Genomic DNA, 23,301 nt, shown 5'->3' with positions numbered 1-23,301 from the left:
AAGTTTAATGGCTTTGGTTTATTGAAGCTTCAATTACCAAGAAGTAATACCACAAAGAAGTATCAAGTTACATTCATCATCTAAATAGCACATGCCCTTACAAGCAATGTTAATGAAGCTATGATGAAGGTGTAGAGTTGTGAATTATATATGTGATTATCCATTGCCATGGCCTCAATCCCTAGTACCAATGATTTGTTACCAATCATAACTAGAATCACAAAACTTGGGAGCCAATAAAAATGTGCACACTCCTCTTATTTCAAGTCACTTAACTAAAGGCCAACACGATGCTTCAAGAATGAACGAAAATGAATTGCAGGTCTTCCACTTGATGTATAAATAAGAGGCCCCTTGAATGGGGAACCAAAAGAGGCCAGCAAACAGAGGAATTACAAAATGTGCTAGCAATGCAAGTTTGACCAAGTAGTTCCAATTGATGAACAAAAGGATAGTTGTTAGGCAATGATGAAAGTTCGTGGTAGAGCGGATAAGCTTTTAGCATCGGATATCAAAGCTAATGCTCGCTCATAAACACAGTTTGAAAACTCATAAATGTGATGTGCAAATGTGTGCCTTCCAATACATTCCCTTGCTTTTGCACTAAATGCAGACATCCAAGACCACCCCAACCCCATGCAAGGCTTTTACCTGTAAGCATCAAATAATGTTTTTCAAGATCATGGCAAATTTGGACCATTTAAGTAAAAGAATGTTGTATTCCATAAATATAGCAATATGCCCAGTTTTGTTAAGCATGGAGCATTCGTGTTTGCAAATATGTTTCATCAAACATTCCAATGGATGTATTTTTGTGAATTGTATGGACTGCCTGCTGATTTGAATTCAGATTTATACCAGTAACTATTGCATTCCTGGTAACTGAGTGGCACAAACTTTGTCAAAACAAGAAAACAGCTTTCAAGCTTATAAACTGCTTACATGAAGCTACTCTCTCTAACATCCCAAAACTCAAAGTATACACCTGGAAATCAGCAATCACGAAACAACCATAAAATATTGTACTAGAATCTTCTCAATGGATCTTTTGAGGTGAAAGCAATTTAGCCTTTCTCAAGGATCAAATCTAGGTAGGATATAAATTAAACACTGGAGATTATACGTAAACATTGTAAGCAACTAAGTTGGACTAATCTTGCACAAAATTAGCTGAACAAACCTCATTGTAACTTTGTTATTATTATCAAAGTGTCATCTATGGACGAGCCATTATGCCCATAGAATTGTCAGCTACAGAATACTTACGCAATGATACCATGTATTCATCTATTTCGCAATCCCAAAACAGAAGCTATCCCTGCAAATACCAAAGTAGATAAGATTTGTGGAGCAGCATAGATAAAGCAAAACACAGTTAATGATTCCTTGATTTACTAAATGAACCAAAAGAACAGTGCATAACTCTAACCCAAAACTTGCAGTCTAGTAACTGCAAGAATCAGCAATTTCTATAAGCCAGATTAGAAATCACACTCCAGTCACATGTCTACTTTGCAATACATTGAGCATGTCGGTAGCCTCCATGACTTCTGGTGTTGTTACTTGGGTGCCTTCAAAACAATCCATTGAGCGTAGCTAACTACGTGGACCATTTTCCACAAACCTATCACCTAAAGGTGTAAACTAACTTTGCAGATAACACTTTTCTGAAGGAACTACATCCAAACCAGACAATACACCCAATGTAATGTCAACTAGTTCCATACACCGAATGTGATGTCACATTATTCAGATAAGCCATGAATCTTACAACTGGTTATGCCTCACGATGTTCAATGAAAGACCCTGAAAGGCCAGATGTTCCAATAAGACTAACCTGTTGGCACAGAATTATAAGACAGGATGTTAAACACATTCATGGCTATCAATATAAAATCTCAAATGAAACATACAGTGGATCTTACATTTCCCCATTCAGGACCTAGGCCACTGCACCGCTGTCTGATGTGAACTAGTATGCTTCCTAGTTCAATCTCTACCTTCTTTTTCAAATAATATTCTTCTGGTTTGAATGCAGCCAGATAATTGTTGTATTTTGAATATGCTGCTTTCAGTGCATCAACGTATGTTGGTGGTAGTGGTCGTACCTTCTGCATCAAGACACAACACATTACGACTCCAGCAAAGAAATGGCATATCCCCAAAATGTTTTCTATCAGAGCAAGTAAAGAATCCATAGCAATCAATATAACTGCTGAAAAACAAAAACTCCAATGTTTTTTTATGACAAGGTAAACTGGGTCAGACTGACCTGCCCACTCAGTCCATTCAACTCATCTAGTGCCATCCTCAGTGCTATTAAATTTCCAGCAAACTTTTCAACAGCCTCAGCTGCACGCCATGCATTAGTCAGCTCTTCTTGGCCTGTAACATCATCTGTCTTCTTGCTGAGGGCAGCTTCAACAGAATCTTTAGCTTCATCAGGAATTTCTGACCAGTTTTCTGCAAGGAGTTTGCGGAGGGCCTTCAGAATATCAGGATCACTGATGGCAGGAAGCTCGGCAACACTTGTGCTCAGCCATCGCCGTTGGTTGCAGATAGGTAAAAAATGCAGTTTCTCACCTAAAAGTTCAAACAGGAAAAAATCGGCGAGATCCTTGTGATTTGTTTGCAATGCAGTATTCATGAAATCTGCCATAAGTTATTATCGCTGTTTTTCTGCATATGCCCTCTTTACTGACATTTTTATCATTTAGGGCATTCTGGAGTGCCACATTGGTCAAAATTCTGCATATGGAAATTTGTGGAACAAATCTGAAACTAGCATGGAGTGGTGAACTCCTCTAAAGAGGAGAAGAGGTAAAAGTCTTCAGGCAACCAACCTTGTCTTAGTTTGTGAAACTCAATCAACACCAACAATCTATGGCAAAAGAGAAAGATGGATGGATCTCTGCTGCTATACCCAAAAATTAGGCAATATGATAAAGATCTTAGACACACATGCACTCCTGAACCTTGCTCCTGTAAATTCAGTAAGTGGGCAACAGATTTGATAGCATCTGGTGGTCTACAGTAGGGCTGAATTGCATGCAACAAGGAAAAAAGAAAAACTGGTTTTAATAGTTATTCTACATGATGCACTATGTTTTAGTTCCCAATCAGTTATGAGCTTATGTATCAGGGGCAAAGTTGAGGACTATAGTTACAAGCCCAGCTGCTATTACTAGTGGTGCTGCTAGTGTGTCATGACTCATGACTACTGATTCAGCATCCCATCTTATGACAAGAGGAGCACAGTCATCAAAACCATCAAGCCTCTCTTAAGAAAAAAAAATGCTTTTGCTAGTAATCACAAGGGTAAAGGAAAGGCTGGAAAGTCTTCTAGTAAACCAAATAATAATGCTTGGGCTTCATCAGATGCAAATGCAAGTGATTGAGAAAGAAGAAAACGGTAACTATTGCAGGAAAACTGGACATGATTTATTGGAATGCAAGAAGCACATTGTTACAAAGAAGAAAAGGCAATCTAGACCTCTGTTGCATGATGCAAATGCAAGTTCAGATGACAAGAATGAGGCACTTTGATACTGGTTGTTGGGTGGGTGGGTTGGGTTTTCTTTCTTTGAGCCCAGGGACCGGGCAGGGTGCTAGGTGGTAGGTGGGTGGGTGATATGTGGGTGTACCTTTGTCAATAGTGTTTCACGTGCAGCAAAACGCATTGACATCGTTGAGCTCCCATCAGTCTTAAGTAGTGCATTTACTCTTTTGGAGATACTTTCTGTTCTAGGGATTAAAAAGAACTTACTTCCAATTCCAGCCACTGCCAACACTGGCTGTAGAGCCACTTTTGATGGTCAACCTTATGCACAGCAATGCCTTAGTGCTCATTGGGACACTTGTTAGAGGATTGATCATAAGTATCAAGATAATAAAGTCCTAATGTGAGAGTGCCATTCAATACAATAGAAGAAGGTACCCGATCATCATTAACCGCACACCAAGGGCCATCAAAGAGGACACAAAAGCCTGAAGTAGCAGTGGCTGAGATGGAAAGAAGGTTGTCCTTAATGCCTAGCACATAAAGGACATTCTATAACGTTATGGAAGTGCCAAAAATAGTATTAACTTGCACAACACAAATGCCTTCAATTGCATAAGAGCCATTGTTTGCACACGACTAAGCCCCCCTTACATATATGAGAAATGGATTAGAAATGATGTGCTTAGAAGCACCACTACCGAAATACCAAGTAGAAGCCGCATCGGTGATACAAGAACAAGCATCATGTATAGAAGGATTATACTAACATTCCATGAAGAAAGTGTATTCCTTGTTGTCGAGGTTGGCAATCTCATTGGTGACAATGAGACCGGTCTCCTTCTTTTTCTTCTTTGATGCAATGCGCTTACAACATTCACTGATATCGTGCCCCATCTTTCAACAACAATTGCACCTCTTTGGTTTGTTGGATGTACCTTTGGAGGGATTGGAAGATAGTGGACCACCATGGAAAGGTATCTTGGAGGAATTATTTGCATTGCACTGTTGATATAATGATGCAGGCTTATCCCATGCTTCCTTGGATGTCTTGTATGATCAGATGTGTGGGATGATAGCTCTTTGCACAGATATAGCAATAAAGGTATGTGCTTGGGCATCATGGCCATCCCATCGAATCAGATGTTGAGTGGGATGCTGTCATAGAAGAAGATGATTCAGCATCATGAGAAACACCTCATGATATGGATGCAAGAGGTGGTGCTGATGTTGGAGAAGCAAGCCTTTGCTTGGTGCCATTTGCAATATGCCATAGATTCTTCGCGACAAGAACATGTCACATCATGTAAACCCACATTGGATAATTGGTGCCATCGAGCTTGTCGTCAGTGCCAAGCATGCCTAATAAATCATTATTTTTGGTAGCCATGAGTGGAAATCAGCAATAAAATAATTCTTTTCAAGTGAAGAGAGAAACTATATGCCCGAATAATAATAAACCCCTCATAGAAAAGATGTTGCCTACCTCAAAGAAGTCAAATAATATAAAGAATAATAATTTTTTCTTGTTGTTTTCCTGTTGAGGAGAGAAAAATGTGCAAAAAATATCTATTTTCAAAAATAAAATATTACCTGATCAAGGCAGTAGTCAGCAATATGCTGAAATCAAATATTAATGGCTGAAAGTGCTCCAACGATGTGAACAGTAAAAAAAATTGATCAAACTTCGCCCAATAAATGCAACAAAATAATAAAATTTATCTTCAATGTAGATGGAGATGGGCACGAACTGTCCCGCAAAGGACATCTTCAACGCACAACAGTCGAAGGAGATGATTTGAAGCAAAAGCCCCAAATTTTGACAGCCCAAAGACAATTTTGGGAGGGGTAGTTCATATGCCGGAGAAGGGAAAATGGGCAAAAGCCCCAAAAGTTACCTGAAAATTATAGAGAAATTGAAGAAATTGGATAAAATTATTACTGAATTAATGCTGGATGCCACGCCTCAAGGTGAATTGAGCCTCAATATAAATGAGTTTCAGAAAATCCCCAAATTTCCAGAAGAAATTGGGATGTAATTGAGCTTAAGTGATAAAAACCCCAAATTTTATCGGGAATTTGAAGAGAAAGTTGACGATTTTTGTGACACTTTTATCCAAAGGATACCAAATGTCGCACACGATGATGAATTGAGCCTTAATGTTAATGAAGAATCCCAAATTCTTGAAAAAGCCCCAAATTTTACGATGAAGTTTGGGCAAAATTTGGTCAATGCGGTGAAAAGCCCCAAATTCATTGATGGCACTACCAAATTTCTTCAATTCGATGAAAATTTTGGTGAAATTGATGGAGAATCCCCGATTCTTTTGGGGCAATAGGCATGAATAGGGACTTGCTAGAAATAAAACAATGGATAAATAATGTATTTGTTTAAAGTTTTGAAGCCTTTTAATTGATTTGATGTGTCACGTCAAACGAAGATAGGCGTGTTGACATGGCTGTGGGACAGATGGTGTCTGTCGACTACAAGGCGAAAAGGCCATGTTAGGTCAGCCACTTCAAGCAGTGTGCAGGTCGCCGTGTTCATGTCAGTAGACTAGCATGGTGATTGGTTGGTGGCAGGTTGGCATGATTAGTGTGACTTCAGGTAGCATGTGTTAGCAGATATGTCAATTCATGGCTGAGTTTATGCATGTGATTCCATGGGCTAGGGCACCAAGATATTATCATGATTATGTAGGCATTTTTCCTAGTGTTTTATGATGGTCATTTTAGCATCTATTGCTGGCCGATCTGACATTATTTATGGCATTATTTTTTCCTATTTATTCATGCTTCTCCTCAACATTCATCATTATAATAATTCATCACCTAATTGGTTCTAGAGGAGGGAGAGGAGCAGGTGCCAATGACTTCACAACCGGTGACTCACATTGGTTCTATACTGTCTTATAACTTGGTATATGAATTCCATTTCTCGAGTATCTCTTGTTTTTGAGTTCCTTGTGCAATGTTCTTTTCTTTTACAATGTTTCTCTTTCCCTTTCCTTCGTCTCTTGCATACAGCAGTCTATTACAGCAGTTTTCCACACGCTTCCATCACTACATCCACTTCTGACAACATGAGGCTGGCAGCAAATCAAGTTGGTGGCCTGATGATGGACAGGAGGACTAGTAAGGGGATGGCAATGCAACAAAACTAGTCAGGTGATAGCAATGTGGCTAACCGACAGCTCATGTAGGATGAAGGCGGTGACCAAGCTGCAAGCTAGCGCAAGAGCTGTAGGGCCAAGCCTCAAGCAGCAATTGGTAAAGAACACGTGAAGGTGGCGGCATGTACGGCAATCACCAATGAAAAAATTAGAGCCGATGCAAGGGCAATGGCTCAAGGGGCAGCAAGTCGAGTGGGAAGAGCTCAATGGCAATGTGATCACGAGCGATGGCGAGGGTGAAGAAGGTAAGTGGCTTTGATACTACTATTGGCCTAGGCATGGAGCGATTGTGTGATAAATTTAATGAAAATTTAATGAGAATGAAAGAATTGATCAATGCACAACAATACTCAATCACGAATGAGAAGCAATGATACGTACTGTTCCATTCATGATTTCATCATCCTAGGAGTTTTGCTCTTCTCCTAGCATGGAGGCTTCTCCTCTCGAGGCTGATCGTGCAATCTCTCTTGATGCTATCATGGCGGTGACTTTTATCTTGTTCTTCCAATTGGGATGCTTCCTCGCTTCATGGTTCTCGGCACCACATGCAAAGACATCCAACTCCTCTTTCTCCTTTAGCATCGACAACCACAATTAAGAAGGGGTTGCTACCCTTCTTGGTATTCTGTAAGTTTCAACACTTGTCTTCGATATCAACCTTTCCACCCCTGTTATACCTCCTCTTGCATTTCATGATTTCATCATCTTCGTAAAGGGCGCTTGGGCACATGAATAATTTCCCCAAGAGGAACACTATCCAAGTGGCACCTCCTACAAAAGCATTTCACAACATGTAACATACTCATTGTGCAAAGCACCACTTAACAAATCCTAAATTATTTTCATTGGCAATTTTATACACCACACCCTATTACTTCATCAACCTTTCCTCAACATTTACACCCTTGAGTGGATAGGTAGCTTTTCTATTTGATGGGTTGGACCTAACCATTTTTTCTCAATCTCCCATATGAAACAGTTACTTTATTGACCACAAACCATCTTTCAAGATGTAAGCGCCCCGAACAACGTAGTATGCTTAACAATTATGATATTCGCTTGTTTTCGAGATTTAATATAAAAGAGAATGAACACTTAAAGCTGAAAATGAAAATTACTCACAAAATTACAGCCATGAAAATGTAAAAGTAATGGAGACAAGATTGAGGGTTGAAGATGGGCAAACCCCCTCCCCCCCCCCCCCCCCCCCCGAAGGAATGTATTTCTGCTCAACCCAAGTCCCTTAGGGAAGAGCTCAGTTACAATCAACCTGAGAGTGAGAAAAAGTAATTCTCACTCTCACAAGATCATGCAAAGATGTACAAACACACACGCATTATCTATTATGCAATGATAAGAACTGATTTCTTTACAGTATGAGAGAAGAAAAAGGGGAAATCAGCCTTCTCCATTGTTGAACAGTAGTACATGGATAGGGCTTGCTTCTTGTTGCTAAAATGGAAGAAAGAGCTTGAAAAGGAGGTGCTGTAATGAATTTACAGGCTTGCTGTCCTGTAAAACAGCAGTGATAGAAGAGGGAATATGGAGGAATTTGATAACGAAGAAGTGGGGAATGATGATGGGGATGGATGGGGCCAGTTTCTGGCTATCTATGGGTGCTGTACATGAGTTTACAGCAAAGAAAAATGATGTTGAATGAAGAAAAACGAGCTCTTATTTATAGGAGAGGGGAGAGCTAGTACAAAAGGGGAAAGTGGAGTAGCACAAAACAAGTGTCCAGCCACATGTCATGAGATGTGACAAGTGGTGGGACACTTGGAAACTTGTGTGACAAGTGTCAAGACACTTGTCTCTTCTCTATGGCCTTCCTTTTTGGGTTGAATACTGTCAAGAATAGAAACAACCAAATTTAGTAAGCACAGTCAGAGTACAGAACTTACTATTTTTAGAATGACATCCCTATTTTTTAGGACTAGCATTTTTAGGCTAATTCGAGGCTCCTAAAATTTAGGGACCTCCTAAAATTTAGGGACCCCCCCAATATGGGTGTCATGTGAAAGCTTTTTCCGTGTACATCGCAAAAATGGTATCCGAATCTTCATGTGACTTTCCTATGCAAAGAAATGTGCATTTCAAGCTTTCAACCCACACATGCACATTATACAAGCATTTCATGATCATGCCATCTTGTTGATTGTAACTGTTTGTTCTGGTGGATCTAGCCCACACTTCAAGGCGTCAATCCTTTCTGTGTGTGAGTCTAACCCTGATATGCGTGAGTTCTAATCATAGGCGCCCAATCGAGCCATATAGGTGGAAGTGTGAACTATCTTTTCTCTAACCCACCGCGTGGGTCCACCATAACCTATGACCACTCATCAGTGGCCAGCTCCAATGCACTTTTCTTTATATCTAATTAGTGCAAAGAAAATAAATTTAATAAATCATTATATAGACAAATTAATGAAAAAGGATACAAATTCTGTTTCTATAGAGTTGTGACAGCCCTCTGGCTTTTATTCAATTGTCCTCACCTGAAAAGCTTCTTGATATGGCTGAAGAATGTCTGGGTAATCCTTCATGAATTTTTCATCTACCCACTGTGCATCTGTTGTGGGTAGATTCTTGAATTTTAGTAAGAATTTTCGTGTCACAAGGCCACTTCTCGTGGTTCGATCCTTGTGAAACAAAATCTTTTCAGGTTCCAAGAGTTGCTCTGTTTCTTCAACTTCTGGGGGATCTTCAGTAATGGATTCCTTTGGTTCTGGTCCTATATAAGGTTTTAGCAAACTTACATGAAAAGCATTGTGTATTTTCCAATGAGCAAGAAGCTCAAGTCGATAAGAATCTTCATTTATTTTCTCAATCACTTTGAAGGGTCCAAAGTATCTACTGGAGAGCTTTGAAAAAGATGAATTTTGACCAGAACCTTGTTTGAGCCTGTTTTTATCAAACTTTAGCAAGACATATTGACCTTTTTCAAAAGCCAAAGGTCTTATTCGTTTATCTGCTTGCTTCTTTTGTCGCTCTTGGGCAACTTTGATAGTGGCTTGAACTTGATCCATTGTTGTTTTTAAATCTGAAGCAAACTCATCAGCAGCAAAAATCTTATCTTTAGTGCGAATAATTGGAGGAGGAATCACTTTACCCTGTACTATTTCATTTGGAGCTTTCCCTGTGGATGACTGCACTGTATTGTTGTAAGCAAACTCCAATAATGGAAGATATTTCTCCCATTGTGACTTATGTTCACTAACATAAGCTTTCAACATATCCAAAAGAGTGAGATTCTTTGAGGATGAAAAGCTAAGGAGAACTTTAAAGTGGTTCCCAAATTCTCAAATAAAGCACGCCAAAAGTTACTTGTGAATTTGGAGTCTCTATCTGAAATGATCTCAGAAGGCATACCATGTAATCTGAAGATATGTTGAATGAAAAGTCTTGTAGCTTGTGCGAATTTCAATGTTTTATGACATGGAATAAAATGTGATTGTTTGCTGAATCTATCAATTATGACCCAAATCATATCATGACCTTGAGGTGTTCTTGCAATACCTGAGATGAAATCCATTGTGATAGATTCCCATGGATCTTTGGGCACTGCAAGAGGTTGCAACAATCCTCGAATCTTCTGCCTATCATATTTGGATATTTGGCATACCAGACAAGCCTCAATGAAGTTATGTGTATCTTTTCGTAATGTTGGCCAATAAAAGTAGCGCTCAATTGCACTTAGAGTGGCTGCCCTCCCTCTATGCCCTGCATAAGGGGGTTCATGACTTTCTTTAAGCACCTTTTGTCGAACAGGAAGAGTGATACAAAGGCGATTGTTCATGAGAAGGTAACCGTCTTTGATGGAATAATCTGGATGAGAACCTCCTTGCTGTAAATTTAACCAAATTGCTGCAAAATCAGTATCTTCATCATAAGTATTCTTCATCGTTTGAAAATCTTCATGATGAGCCACTGTAATAGTTGCAATGCGAGGCACTCTAGAAAGTGCATCAGCAACTACATTTTGTTTCCCTGGAGTGTACATAATTTGAAAATGAAACATAGACAAGAAATTTTCCCATCTTGCATGTTTCTCCTGCAAATGCTTTTGAGTCTTGAAATACTTCAAGCTTTGATGATCGGTTTTAATAAGGAATTCATTGCCTAAAAGATAATGTTTCCATATCTTTAAAGCATGAACCACTGCTAAGAGCTCCTTTTCATAAATGTCATACCTTTTCTCCACATCATTTAGACGGCGGCTTTCAAAGGCTACGGCATAGCCTTCTTGATTTAGCACTGCACCAATACAATCACCGCAAGCATCTGCTTCCACCACAAATGGTTTTACCAAATCTGAAATGATAAGAACAGGTCGAGAAGTAAGAGCTGTTTTCAGCCTTGTGAAGGCTGCCTTCTCTTTTTCCTTCCATTGGAAAGAGATCTTCTTCTTTGTAAGGTCATGAAGTGGAGAAGCCATATGTGCAAAATGCTTGATGAAGCGGCGGTAATAAGAGCATAAGCCAAGAAACGATCGCACCTCATGTACATCATGAAGATGAGGCCATTCTTGGATTATCCTGATCTTTTCAGGATCCATCTGAATCCCTTCAGAAGAGATGACATGCCCAAGGTAATTTATTTTATGCATGAAAAAATCGCTCTTTTTACCATTTACCAAGAGTTGATTTTGTTGAAGTAATTGTAGAACGATTTCCAAGTGTTGATGATGCTTCTCTTCATTCTTGCTAAAGACAAGAATATCATCAAAGAAAGTACCGACATATTGTCGATGCTCTCTAAAGATGCGCTCCATCATTCGATTAAAGGTGGCTGGTGCATTGGTTAATCCGAAAGGAACCACCAAGAATTCATAAAGACCGTATGAAGTGCGGAAAGCAATTTTTGTGTACATCTTGTGGTATTACCTAATTTGATGATAACCACTCTTTAGATCAATGCGGCTGAAAACCTTTGAGCCTCCTAGACGATCCAAAATGTCGTCAATTCTGGGAATAGAAAACCGATTCTTTACAGTGATTTTGTTGAGGGCTCGATAATCAATGCACATCCTAAATGTGCCATCTTTCTTTTGAACAAGAAGAACCGGTGAACAAAATGGTGAGCTACTTGGCCTAATTAGCCCACGGTTGAGTAGGTCTTTGACTTGCTTTCTGATTTCTTCTTGTTGAGAACGGCTCACACGGTATGGTGCTATATTAGGAGGAGAGCTGCCCGGGATAATATCAATATGATGGTCTTCTGGCCTTTCTGGGGGAAGCTGATAAGGAAGATCTTCCGAAAAACAATCTTTATACTTTTCCAAGAGCTGAAGTTGCTCTTGGTTTTCAGCATTCATATTATCTTTTACATCAGTGACATAAAGCAGACAACATTGAACACAATCCTTAATTGCTCTAGAGACTTGAATATGGCTTACCATAGGTATGGTGTCTCCAGAGACTCCAGCTTGGAACTTGTACTTCTTGCCTTTGTTGGTGAGTTCTACCTTCTTTTTCTGAGAGAAGATGGTTGAATCTACTCTATGATTCCAGGGCATGCCAAGAATCACATTGCAACCATCAAGGTCTCCGATACAGAAGGTATCTTCATCACTGTAGCCTTGAATTTGAAACTTGAGCTTGCCAATGTAGGGTATCACAGTCTTCACTGTGTCACCTTCATCAACATTTAAAGCTTGGCGAACTTCTGCCAGAGTGTCCATCTCTTCATTCTTTAATCCAAGCTCTTTAGCTAATTGCAAGGAAATGATATTTTCATTCGCCCCAAGATCTATCAAGAATAGTGCTTGCTTACTTTGCAACTGTCCCCAAGCTTTTAATAATTTGCGCGTCTATGGAGTGTGAGTTGTGTCTGCAACTACATCACTGATAGCATTGATTTTCACTGGCGACTTAGGCTTGTTGTTAGAAACCTTGCTTTGTCCCTTGTTTGGACATTGCTTCGCTATGTGGCCTGTTTGTCTACATTTAAAGCACTTCCCTTCTTTCATGAAGCGTTGCTTTTCTTCTTCGGAAAGTTGCTTTGCTTGTGGGTATAGATTGAAGCGAAATTGAGGAGCATTACGAGGTGCATAGGGCTTCATCTTCTTTTGATTTGATGGCTGCTTTTGCCGTTGTTTTTGTCCTTCATTTGGGGCTGAATACTCCTCATCATCAGCTACTCTCTTCTTATCATTCTTTTGGAATGATTTGTTGCCATTGTGCTCCATTTCCCATGTCTCAGCATGGTCAATGAGTTCCCTGAGACTAGAACAATGATAATGATTAAGAGCAGTACGAAGTTTAAAATGCAAACCTCCTTGAAACTTCCTAAGCTTTTCCGAACTATTGATCTTCTTAAAATGTTGGACCTTCAAAAGTAGCTCCCAAAATCTCTTGGTATAGTCACCAAGTGACTCATTTTTCCTTTGCCAAAGCCGATCCCATTCCATTTTTACATCTCTTTTGAAATGAACAGGAAGAAATTGGCTTTGTATCATGCGAACAAAGGACCGCCATGATTTTGGGGCAGCACGATCATATTCCAACCCCGTCCACCAAGTATGGGCTAAGTCGGTTAAATGTAAAGCTGCAAACTTAATCTTTTCTTTTTCTTTATACTTGTCACAACCATACAAAATTTAAAATTGACGAATAAACTTCAGAAGAAGATCAGGTTTTCGAGAACCATCATACATACTGAACTTAATCTTCTTTTCAAGTTGAGATAGTGACTTAGTCTTCTTCTTCTTCTTATGCCTTCGTCCATGCTCGGATCTTGAGGTTGAAGATGATGAAGTCCTTGATGGGGATGAAGATGGAGACGAGGGTGAAGAATGTCGACGCCTTTGACGATGATGAGGTCTTCCACGAGAAGGGTGTGACTCTTCGTTACTAGAAGAGGATCCATCAGAATAGGCGCCAGATGACTTTGAAGAAGAGGATGAGCTTCGACGCGATCTCTTTCTTTGTCTTGAAGTAGAATGGGACTGTCTCTTAGAAGTAGTTGGACTTCTTGATCGGCTCAGTTTCATTGGTATGGCTTTGTCTCCTTGAAGTAGATGGGCTTCTTTCCTTGAATTCTTTGGGATTCTCAACTTTTTCTAGTTTGACAAGTTGCTCATGAATTTGCTGATTCTCCTCTCTAAGACTTTGAATGGCTTGAAGAATAGCACTCGACTGATCCATTGAGACTCTTAAGAAAAAAAAATATGCTCAAGCACTCAATGCAAGGGCTGAAAACAAACAAACTTATAATTGTAAGCACTACCAGTGTTGGAGTGAGGACCGAGCCAAATCTCTGATACCACTGTAAACGCCCCGAAGTAATAAATTTCTGCTCAACCCAAGTCCCTTAGGGAAGAGCTCAGTTACAATCAACCCGAGAGTGAGAAGAAGTAATTCTCACTCTCACAAGATCATGCAAAGATGTACAAACACACACGCATTATCTATTATGCAATGATAAGAACTGATTTATTTACAGTATGAGAGAAGAAAAAGGGGAAATCAGCCTTCTCCATCGTTGAACAGTAGTACATGGATAGGGCTTGCTTCTTGTTGCTAAAATGGAAGAAAGAGCTTGAAAAGGAGGTGCTGTAATGAATTTACAGGCTTGCTGTCCTGTAAAATAGCAGTGATAGAAGAGGGAATATGGAGGAATTTGATAATGGAGAAGTGGGGGATGATAATGGGGATGGATGGGGCTAGTTTCTGGCTATCTGTGGGTGTTGTACATGAGTTTACAGCAAAGAAAAATGATGTTGAATGAAGAAAAACGAGCTCTTATTTATAGGAGAGGGGAGAGCTAGTACAAAAGGGGAAAGTGGAGTAGCACAAGACAAGTGTCCAGCCACATGTCATAAGATGTGACAAGTGGTGGGACACTTGGAAACTTGTGTGACAAGTGTCTTGACACTTGTCTCTTCTCTAAAACCTTCCTTTTTGGGTTGAATACTGTCAAGAATAGAAACAACCAAATTTAGTAAGCACAGTCAGAGTACAGAACTTACTATTTTTAGAATGACATCCCTATTTTTTAGGACTAGCATTTTTAGGCTAATTCGAGGCTCCTAAAATTTAGAGACCTCCTAAAATTTAGGAATCTCCTAAAATTTAGGGGACCCCCCCCCCCCAATATGGGTGTCATGTGAAAGCTTTTTCCGTGTACATCACAAAAATGGTATCCGAATCTTCATGTGACTTTCCTATACAAAGAAATGTGCATTTCAAGCTTTCAACCCACACATGCACATTATACAAGCATTTCATGATCATGCCATCTTGTTGATTGTAACTGTTTGTTCTGGTGGATCTAGCCCACACTTCAAGGCGTCAATCCTTTCTGTGTGCGAGTCTAATCCTAATATGCGTGAGTTCTAGTCACAGGCGCCCAATCGAGCCATATAGGTGGAAGTGTGAACTATCTTTTCTCTAACCCACCGCGTGGGTCCATCATAACCTGTGACCACTCATCAGTGGCCAGCTCCAATGCACTTTTCTTTATATCTAATTAGTACAAAGGAAATAAATTTAATAAATCATTATATAGACAAATTAATGAAAAATGATACAAATTCTGTTTCTATAGAGTTGTGACAGCCCTCTGGCTTTTATTCAACTGTCCTCACCTGAAAAGCTTCTTGATATGGTTGAAGAATGTCTAGGTAATCCTTCATGAATTTTTCATCTACCCACTGTGCATCTGTTGTGGGTAGATTCTTGAATTTTAGTAAGAATTTTCGTGTCACAAGGCCACTTCTCATGGTTCGATCCTTGAGAAACAAAATCTTTTCAGGTTCCAAGAGTTGCTCTGTTTCTTCAACTTCTAGGGGATCTTCAGTAATGGGTTCCTTTGGTTCTGGTCCTATGTAAGGTTTTAGCAAACTTACATGAAAAGCGTTGTGTATTTTCCAATGAGCAGGAAGCTCAAGTCGATAAGAAACTTCATTTATTTTCTCAATCACTTTGAAGGGTCCAAAGTATCTACTGGAGAGCTTTGGAAAAGATGAATTTTGACCAGAACCTTGTTTGAGCCTGCTTTTATCAAACTTTAGCAAGACATATTGACCTTTTTCAAAAGCCAAAGGTCTTCTTCGTTTATCTACTTGCTTCTTTTGTCGCTCTTGGGCAACTTTGATAGTGGCTCGAACTTGATCCATTGTTGTTTTTAAATCTGAAGCAAAAACGGTGAACAATTCAAGAGAGTTTCATTGAAACCCTAATTTGGGAGAGTCCATCCACATCTATAAATAGACAAGCTACCCCCATTTAGTCTTCACCTTTTGTGCAAGTTGCTCACTCTACCGTGCAAATTTCATGCTTATTTAATAAAAAATGCAAAAACGGTACACAATTCAAGAGAGTTTCATTGAAACCCTAATTTGGGAGAGTCCATCCACATCTATAAATAGACAAGCTACCCCCATTTAGTCTTCACCTTTTGTGCAAGTTGCTCACTCTACCGTGCAAATTTCAACCATTATCCACCTACCATCTACTGTCCAACCATCAAGGACTACAACCCATCACTATTCAGCCCTAGGCAGCTTGTTTTCAGCCATCACCCTACTATTTGGAGATCTCCATCTGTTGTGTCATCATAGCACCTAATTAACCTGCATTTTCACCATCTAGTGCCAAGTGACAGACTGCTATCATTGCTCCCACCAAGCAACTACTACAGTAACTGTGTTTTTGTTGTCCAACAGGCCATCTACATCAGCAAACACCTCTCTCATTGTTGCCTAACAGTTCTCTACCTCAAATGATCAGTTTTCAATCTTCTTTGGAGGTAGATTGCTGTATTTACCAGATTTAAGCCTCCATCGGCTATGTTTTGGTGACTAGCCTACTGTCCTTCATTATTCAGCACTCTCTCATCTCCGACTGGTGGTCATAGCTATCATGAGGACATGTATTTTTGAAACCTCACTTAACATATGGACTAACATTTAATCACATGGTTAAGTAAATGTTGCACATGTGAGGTGTAACTCGGGTTAGCGTAAATTTCTGAATCCGGGACCTGAGGAAGTCACACGATGTCAAAGGCAAAAGTTGTTATAAGTTATGCTACACAATTACTTGGTGGTATCTGGTGCCAGTTGTTAGCCTAGCTCATTCATTTGACCTGAAGTGTCAGTTGGTGACACTAGAGAAGTGGCATTTAATGGTACCTAACGGCAGTCTGATGATCAAAGATGGCACAAAGATAATCATGAATGAAAGTTACCTAGCGAATTTAATTATTGGCCAACCATATTATTTTTTAGGGCACCGAAATAATTATTAGATTAATTTCTAGTATTTAAAGACTGAAAATTAATCTTTAACTATGGGTAATGCTGAAAAAACCATTTGGAAGGTTACCACTTGTCAAAAATGCCCATGCAAGACTGAAAAACGTCTTTAGAGGCTGGAGAGAGACATTTTTAGTGTATTCAACCTACAAGAGAGAGGGAGGAGATATTGGTCTGATTTGTAGCCACTGGAGAACCTTCTGAGGCAACCAGCGGCAGGAGAAAACCAATCAACAACAAGTGATAGTATCTACAAGCTATTGAGACAGGGCAGCAACAATAAATGGCTGATTTTCTTTAGTTCTTTGCATCTACAAGCTGTTGAGACAAAACAACAGCAGTAAATGACAAATTTTCTTCAGTTCTTTTCGAAGAAAGTTTGAATTTTCTCTCTGTTTAGCACTCTCTTATCACCCAGCCTTACTACAACCTTGCTCCGAAGATTATAGTATTGAGATCACCAAAGGCTGAGAAATTTCAGATTTCTCTATTGTAAACCCTGATCTGTAGCAAAAATTAGGGTTTAGCAACAACCTCGAGAAGCATGCTGAAAATTGAAAGCTCCAAGACTTGGATTCAACAAGGCTGAAGCTATTTTCAATCAAATTCATATGGAGGGACCACAAATCAATGAATTTGGGGCATTTTCCATCTCCATCAAAGCAGCTGAAGACCAATTGACCACCTAAATCAAGGGACAAATCAGATTGAAGACTTGTTGGTCATTTTGGATAACAAGGGGAGTTGAAATCCTAATAGGGATTAGGAGAATCTCATTGTACATCAACTTCTTCTTCAATTAAGTTAAATAAATACCAAAAGGGAAACCAATTTTGGGACCAACAGGGTGTCCATTGGCCAATATTGTAAGTTAATTTGCATTTCTCAGTTTTGTAATAAATGTTTAAACTGTAACTAAGTTATAACTAGAGAATTACCACCCATCCACGGAAGGAAGGCTGGTTTCAACAACACTTGAGATCTGTCTCCAGTGGACGTCACTCTCCAATACTATTGCTCTGCTCTTGCGCACTCTGTGCGCTCTTCATTCATTTACAGTTTTCATTCACTTCAAAGTTGTGTTCTTTCTCTCTCCTACTTGTATTTGTTTTTGTGTTTGAGTTTTAAGTTTTGCTTTTAGGGTTTGAGTTTTGCACATCTGTGTCTGTTTCATTGTATTTCTATCATAGTTGTACACTCTATGTTTCCTCAGTGCAAACCCTAGCAACTACTCCACAGTTTTCTTCACAATTATTCCTATATTCCAGCCATAGGAAGCTATCAAAGAGTTGGCCCCGCTGATCAAGAGGCCATTGAAGGGAGGTGACAACCACCCCTATACGCTGTCTACAGGAAGTAACAACAATTTCGAGGCCCACAAAGGCAAGTGACTACATGTGGAACTCCTATTGATGGTAGGCTGTAATCAATCAGCCATTCACAGCACAACAACATTAAACCTCAGCCAATTCGATGAAACTCTGAAATTTCCCTTTCTGTAGCTCTAGCTTTATTGAATGATGTCATCCTTAGTGAATCTAAGGAAATCGTGTCTATGGAATCACATCCTCAACTAAAACTTTAAGGTATTATTCCTCTATGGGAAACATGAGGACCAATGAGAACTGAGCTGAAAATGCTTTTGATGAAATCCAATATTATTATTGTTAAATATCTTAGTAGGGCTGAAGGTGTCGTAGGAGATATTCTATCTTGATTCTTTGTCTTTCTGTGGCTGAACACTAATTTACAGCAAAAATGAGGGTTTACCAACAAGCCTGGGAAGACTACTCAAAATTCAAGGCCTAGTACTTGAGATTCAGCAACTGAAATTTGGGAATTTTGGAATTTCAAGAGGCTTCCTAGCCAACATTAAGTTTGGGGCAAAATGTTGTCATCAAAGGCGCAAATTGAAAGCCAATCCCCAAGCAAACCAAGGGGCAAATTGGTTTGAAAGCTTGTTGGTTGCTATGGACATCAAGATGTATTGAAGATTAAAGGAGATAAGGATGGATCTCAATGTACTCAATCTTAAGCAATACAAGTTAAGGAAATACCACAAGAAGGGACGCCAATTTTGGGGCCAAGATTAAGTGATAACACTTGCATTTCCATTTTATATGTGTTGCTTGCTATAATTTCAATTAAATTAGGTTTACACCACCCTTGCCAAGAAGGAAGGCTAGTTTCACCCATAAATAGTCTCATTCAAAGTGTTATCTTCCTCAAATTGAGTTTGCTTCTAACATTGCTAAGTATTCAGCTACTAGGGTTATGTGCGGTTGTGAATCAAAACCACCAATTCTCGTTGAGCTCAAGGGGGTGAAAATACAGTTTGCGATCAACCTTCTACATGATACAAGAGATACTGACAATTGCAAGAAGAGAAAGCACTAAACAGGCCAAGATTATGCCGCATTTTATGCTAAACAACATCATAATCCTTGAAACCTCCAAGAAAGCATATGGGTTTACCTTAAAGTCCCAAAAACTTTGGTTCGATGACTACCAACAAGTGCTATAAATTATCTTCGAGATATTGTGGTCCTTTTCAAATTACCAAGAAGATAAGTAGTGTATCTTGCGAGCTAGATTTATCTTCGAAAATCTAAGTTCACCCTATGTTCCACGTTAATCATTAGAAAGAACGATTAGGACAAGGGTGAACTGATTGTTCCAATTGAGGAAGTCCTACAACTCAAAGACACAACTCAATATTTTTCACTCGAACCCGAATCAGTTCTAGACCTTAGGACTAAGCAATCCCATCAGAAAGTTTGCCTCAAGTATTTGGTCAAGTGGAAACATTGCACGGAGTCCGAGGCTACATGGGAGTCGACATGTTTGTTAAAGAGTCATTTTCTCCACTTCGTCCCTTACGATATTACTAAGGACAACAATCATTTATAAGGGGGGAAGTGTTTTATCCTTGGTCATCTAGATGGGCGCTAGTAGCATTGGTAACTATGGTTATGAAGTGACTTAGTGTAATGCACTAAGGACACTTCAAAGTTGGGGCACCAAGTCCTATTTCTAGGACTCAATGCCCTATTGTGCACATCATTGTGTGATCACCACTCTTGGACTCTAGGCTTGTTGGCTAACACATCCGTACATCAAGATGGTGTGGACTCATAACATGGGGCAGAAGTCCTTGGGACATGGTCATGACCCAAAGTGCTACTAGCTCCTAGCCTCAAGGGTGAGCCTGTTTGGCTCCTCTATGGCTAGGAGGTGAGTTTGATGTCTAGTGCCTTATATTCATGAATGAGGCTTGCATCATATCTCATGTACTAGTTGGATCCTAGGGAGATGTTTCATGATGGAACGGAAAAAGGAGGTAGAACAAAAGGCACCAACAAAGGTAGAAGTAACGATAAGAGGAAGTCAAAAAGAAAAAAAAGGTAGAGAAAAGAAGGTGAATGTGAGGGTTTTTAAAAGGGTAAGAGAGAGAGGGGATAATAGTAGAGGTAGAGGTAGAGGGAAGTGCTTGAAGCTTGCATTTAGAGGTATACACTTGAGGTGAGAGCTTGATTGCTTCAGGGGTGTGTGACAAGTGATAAGGAGTGTCTCTTAAAAGACAATAGCAGACTAAATTTTGAAATATGCCCACTTTGGAGCCAAACAGCCAAAAAACGGCAAAGTTTGGCAGAACATAAGCCCAAACAGTCACTTTTTTGGCCATTCATTCTGTACAGATCATATGAAACACTTTCAGACATGGATAGAAAGCGACCATGGTTACACCACATTCAAGTCAACTCAACTGATGTCGTGGTTGCTGCGTTTCAGCTCCAAAGTAAACCGTCAAGCACTCAAGCTCTATCACTGTGTAGTTCCATTCCCTATCAATGACCTTTTGGCTTGCATAATATATTGGTTGATCTAATTTAGAGGGGCCCTTTTGACATAGGATAGCACCTAGCTCTTCAACTGATGCATCTGTGTGTACATGAAACTCCTTCGTCCAATCAGGAGGCTGTAAGATAGATGCTTGGATAAGGCACTGTTTTAGGGTATTAAAAGGCTTCTTCACAATCATCAGTCCAAAGAAAATCAGCATCTTTCCTTAGGAGCTTGTGCAAAGGGGCCGCCTTGGTTGCAAAATGTGTAATAAATGAAAGGGAGCGACTGATCGAAGGTTGGACTCGAGAGCTATGGCAGGAGAGCAAGAGCAAGAAAGGGAGAGACTAGAGATGGGAACTCCAACAGGTTGTAGTTCTGCTATGACATATCTACTGGTTGGAAGCCTTAGTTGCTCTGTTTTGATTACTGGCTTCTATGTATGACCAGGCCAAAAGGAGTTCTCTCTTTTTTGTATCCAGCCTTGCTTTGTGGAAGATTCAAATTGAGTTTGTGCTGTTCTAGCTGCATTTTGACATTCTGTCAATGCCAAATATCCTTTAAATAGTATAGGCATGGGTGTGATTGCTCAATATGGTCCCCACCATGTCAGTATGTGGTGTGCAGTTCAGCTCTGAAACTCAATTCTCAACCAGAGTCAGTGCTGTTCAGTCCAGTTAAGAAAGTTAGGGCAGGCTGTATCATCCACAAAGATGTGGGGTTTGGAGCCCATACACTAAACATTTGCCTTACCCTTAGTCTCAAATTGCATTCAGTTTAAGTTTGTGTTTCTGAATTGTTTGAAAAGTAAGAATGACAAGTTCATGTGGAAAAACCAAACCATGCAATCTAGAATACCCATGGACAGATGTACAAGCAGGTGTATAAATAGACAAAGAATAAGCTAGACAGTAGGATGAGTAGAGTGCCCTGAATTCACGACAAGGCGATGAAAAACTTAAATAATTCAGCTCACAAAATGGAGATGAAAGTTAGTTGCTACGCTTACGATGATCAATGCACGTTTGGCTTGTCATCAGTTTCCTGAAAACTAAATCACTGCTTGTTAATGATTTCTCACAAGTCTAACAATTCACACATACAGAGATAGACCTTAAATTTTGGTTCACCCATAAGCATTGCAAATATATTCAAAAAACACTGCATTTATATTGTTTGAACCACCTTCCTAAATGTCAAGATTTGCTTGCTTTTCAATAATGATACACATAACTTTACTTACACATTTCCACGAACCTGAACCCAGAAAAGCACACCCTCTTTCAAGTAAACTTCTGTTGACTCGCTCTATGTTGTTTGGCAAGCAATGAAGTTGGGATAGCAAGCCTTGATTTTTGTATAAAGAACTTGTTGTAAATCCCCTGCCATCTACAAAAACACTTATAAATTACTTTTAATTTTAAAAAATTAAAAGCTTTGGAAAGGTAAATTACAATGTGTGTTTCGTTGTTTTCATGGCTTAGTTACATCAATTATGCATCCATGGAATCTAAATAACTAAGAATGTAACCCAGAATCTGAGACCTGTAACATCTGAGGGCAATCACAACTAACAAGAGGAGGAGAGAGAGCAGGCAAGAAAGAGAAGTCCAGCACACATCTTGATGCATAATTTATAAAAGGCCAGATTACTACCCAAGCTCAAACAGTATACAGGGGCTAAGTATCTCGTCACAACCAAAAATATGGAAAGGAACCTTGTCTATGCATTAATGGCAGCATGTACTTACCAAACATCTGCATGACTGTAAGAAACTTAGCGGCAGCTTTCAAAGATGACTTCCCCTGCTTCTCAGCAATATAAAGATTCTGGAGAGTATTGTTCAGCACTCTAATCCGCACCATCTTCAGACGCCCTACGCAAATGTCAGGTTCCATCAGGAAATTTTAGCAACAGTAAAACAAAGTGAAACTTTTATTGCAAAGCTTCTACCGCTCAGAATTATCAGGTATTGCTTAAGAAACTGTGAGGCCTTGATTTGCATCCATATGTGATGAACACTGTGGCGAAAATGGATCTCTCTCTCTGGACACCTCTCGACCTCTGATCGACCAAGAGTCACAAGACAAAGCAGATCGACACAGTCCTACAAAATACATGATCAAAGATTCACAAAAGCAGCGAGATCAAACCTACGTTCCTGTTGTCGTGCTGGAGAGAGGACAGGGAGGGTGTTTAGAAAAACCGAGGTTCCAGTGAAAGGGACCAGTACAGTGGTTTAATGGTCCTGTATTTATATACGTTCGCCTCCCCCCTCCCTTCCCCCTCAAGTGCTTTACATAGAATTTCTTGTAATACTCTAACTTGACACATCACATGGCATATCAAATTGAAAAAAGTTTGGGTGTTTTGATATTTTTATTAAGTATAATTTTTTAGAAATTATTTGTAAATGAGTGATAATGAGAGACCAATATAGTGACACTCAAATATGTATTATTTTAAGTTGTATATCATTTTTAAAAATATTTATATTTATAATATCATTATTTGACTTGCATTA

General features: G+C 39.5%; 1 protein-coding gene across 4 annotated transcripts; it reads right to left on the bottom strand.

The window, feature by feature from the left end:
- Nucleotides 1-321: 321 nt before the first annotated feature.
- On the bottom strand, nt 322-23,083 carry SDH5 (succinate dehydrogenase 5). Of its 4 annotated transcripts, XR_015688483.1 has the most exons (9): nt 22,935-23,074; nt 22,731-22,841; nt 22,528-22,653; nt 22,034-22,165; nt 2,273-2,583; nt 1,926-2,111; nt 1,772-1,837; nt 1,267-1,318; nt 322-651 (listed from the first exon to the last, which is right to left on the bottom strand). XR_015688483.1 is itself a non-coding variant. In XM_087666103.1 (8 exons), the coding sequence occupies exons 2-7, from the start codon at nt 22,780-22,782 to the stop codon at nt 1,778-1,780; spliced, it is 867 nt and encodes a 288-aa protein (XP_087522229.1). In that variant the 5' UTR covers nt 22,783-22,841; nt 22,935-23,067; the 3' UTR covers nt 1,167-1,318; nt 1,772-1,777. The 4 variants fall into 4 exon arrangements, 3 of the variants coding, with proteins under 3 accessions (XP_087522229.1, XP_087522230.1, XP_087522231.1); XM_087666103.1 differs by lacking the exon at nt 322-651 and having other exon boundaries at nt 1,167-1,318; nt 22,935-23,067; XM_087666104.1 differs by lacking the exons at nt 322-651; nt 22,731-22,841 and having other exon boundaries at nt 1,167-1,318; nt 22,931-23,083.
- Nucleotides 23,084-23,301: the final 218 nt, after the last annotated feature.

The sequence above is a fragment of the Lygodium microphyllum genome, chromosome 24 (genome assembly GCF_053477565.2).
Source record: "Lygodium microphyllum isolate KBCC chromosome 24, Lygodium_microphyllum_v1.1.10, whole genome shotgun sequence".
Lineage (NCBI taxonomy): Eukaryota > Viridiplantae > Streptophyta > Polypodiopsida > Schizaeales > Lygodiaceae > Lygodium > Lygodium microphyllum.
The sequence above is the reverse complement of the archived record's forward strand: the minus strand, read 5'-3'. Positions and strand labels throughout refer to the sequence as shown.

What these genes read in the sequence shown, in the direction of transcription:
- SDH5 (XM_087666103.1), bottom strand. Translation starts at nt 22,782, where the DNA reads ATGCAAATCAAGGCCTCACAGTTTCTTAAGCAATACCTGATAATTCTG. An exon ending in TACAGTCATGCAGATGTTTG is followed by an intron (nt 22,166 to 22,527) that starts GTAAGTACATGC and finishes GTGTTTTTGTAG; the next exon opens with ATGGCAGGGGATTTACAACA. An exon ending in GTGTGCTTTTCTGGGTTCAG is followed by an intron (nt 2,584 to 22,033) that starts GTTCGTGGAAAT and finishes TTGAACTTTTAG; the next exon opens with GTGAGAAACTGCATTTTTTA.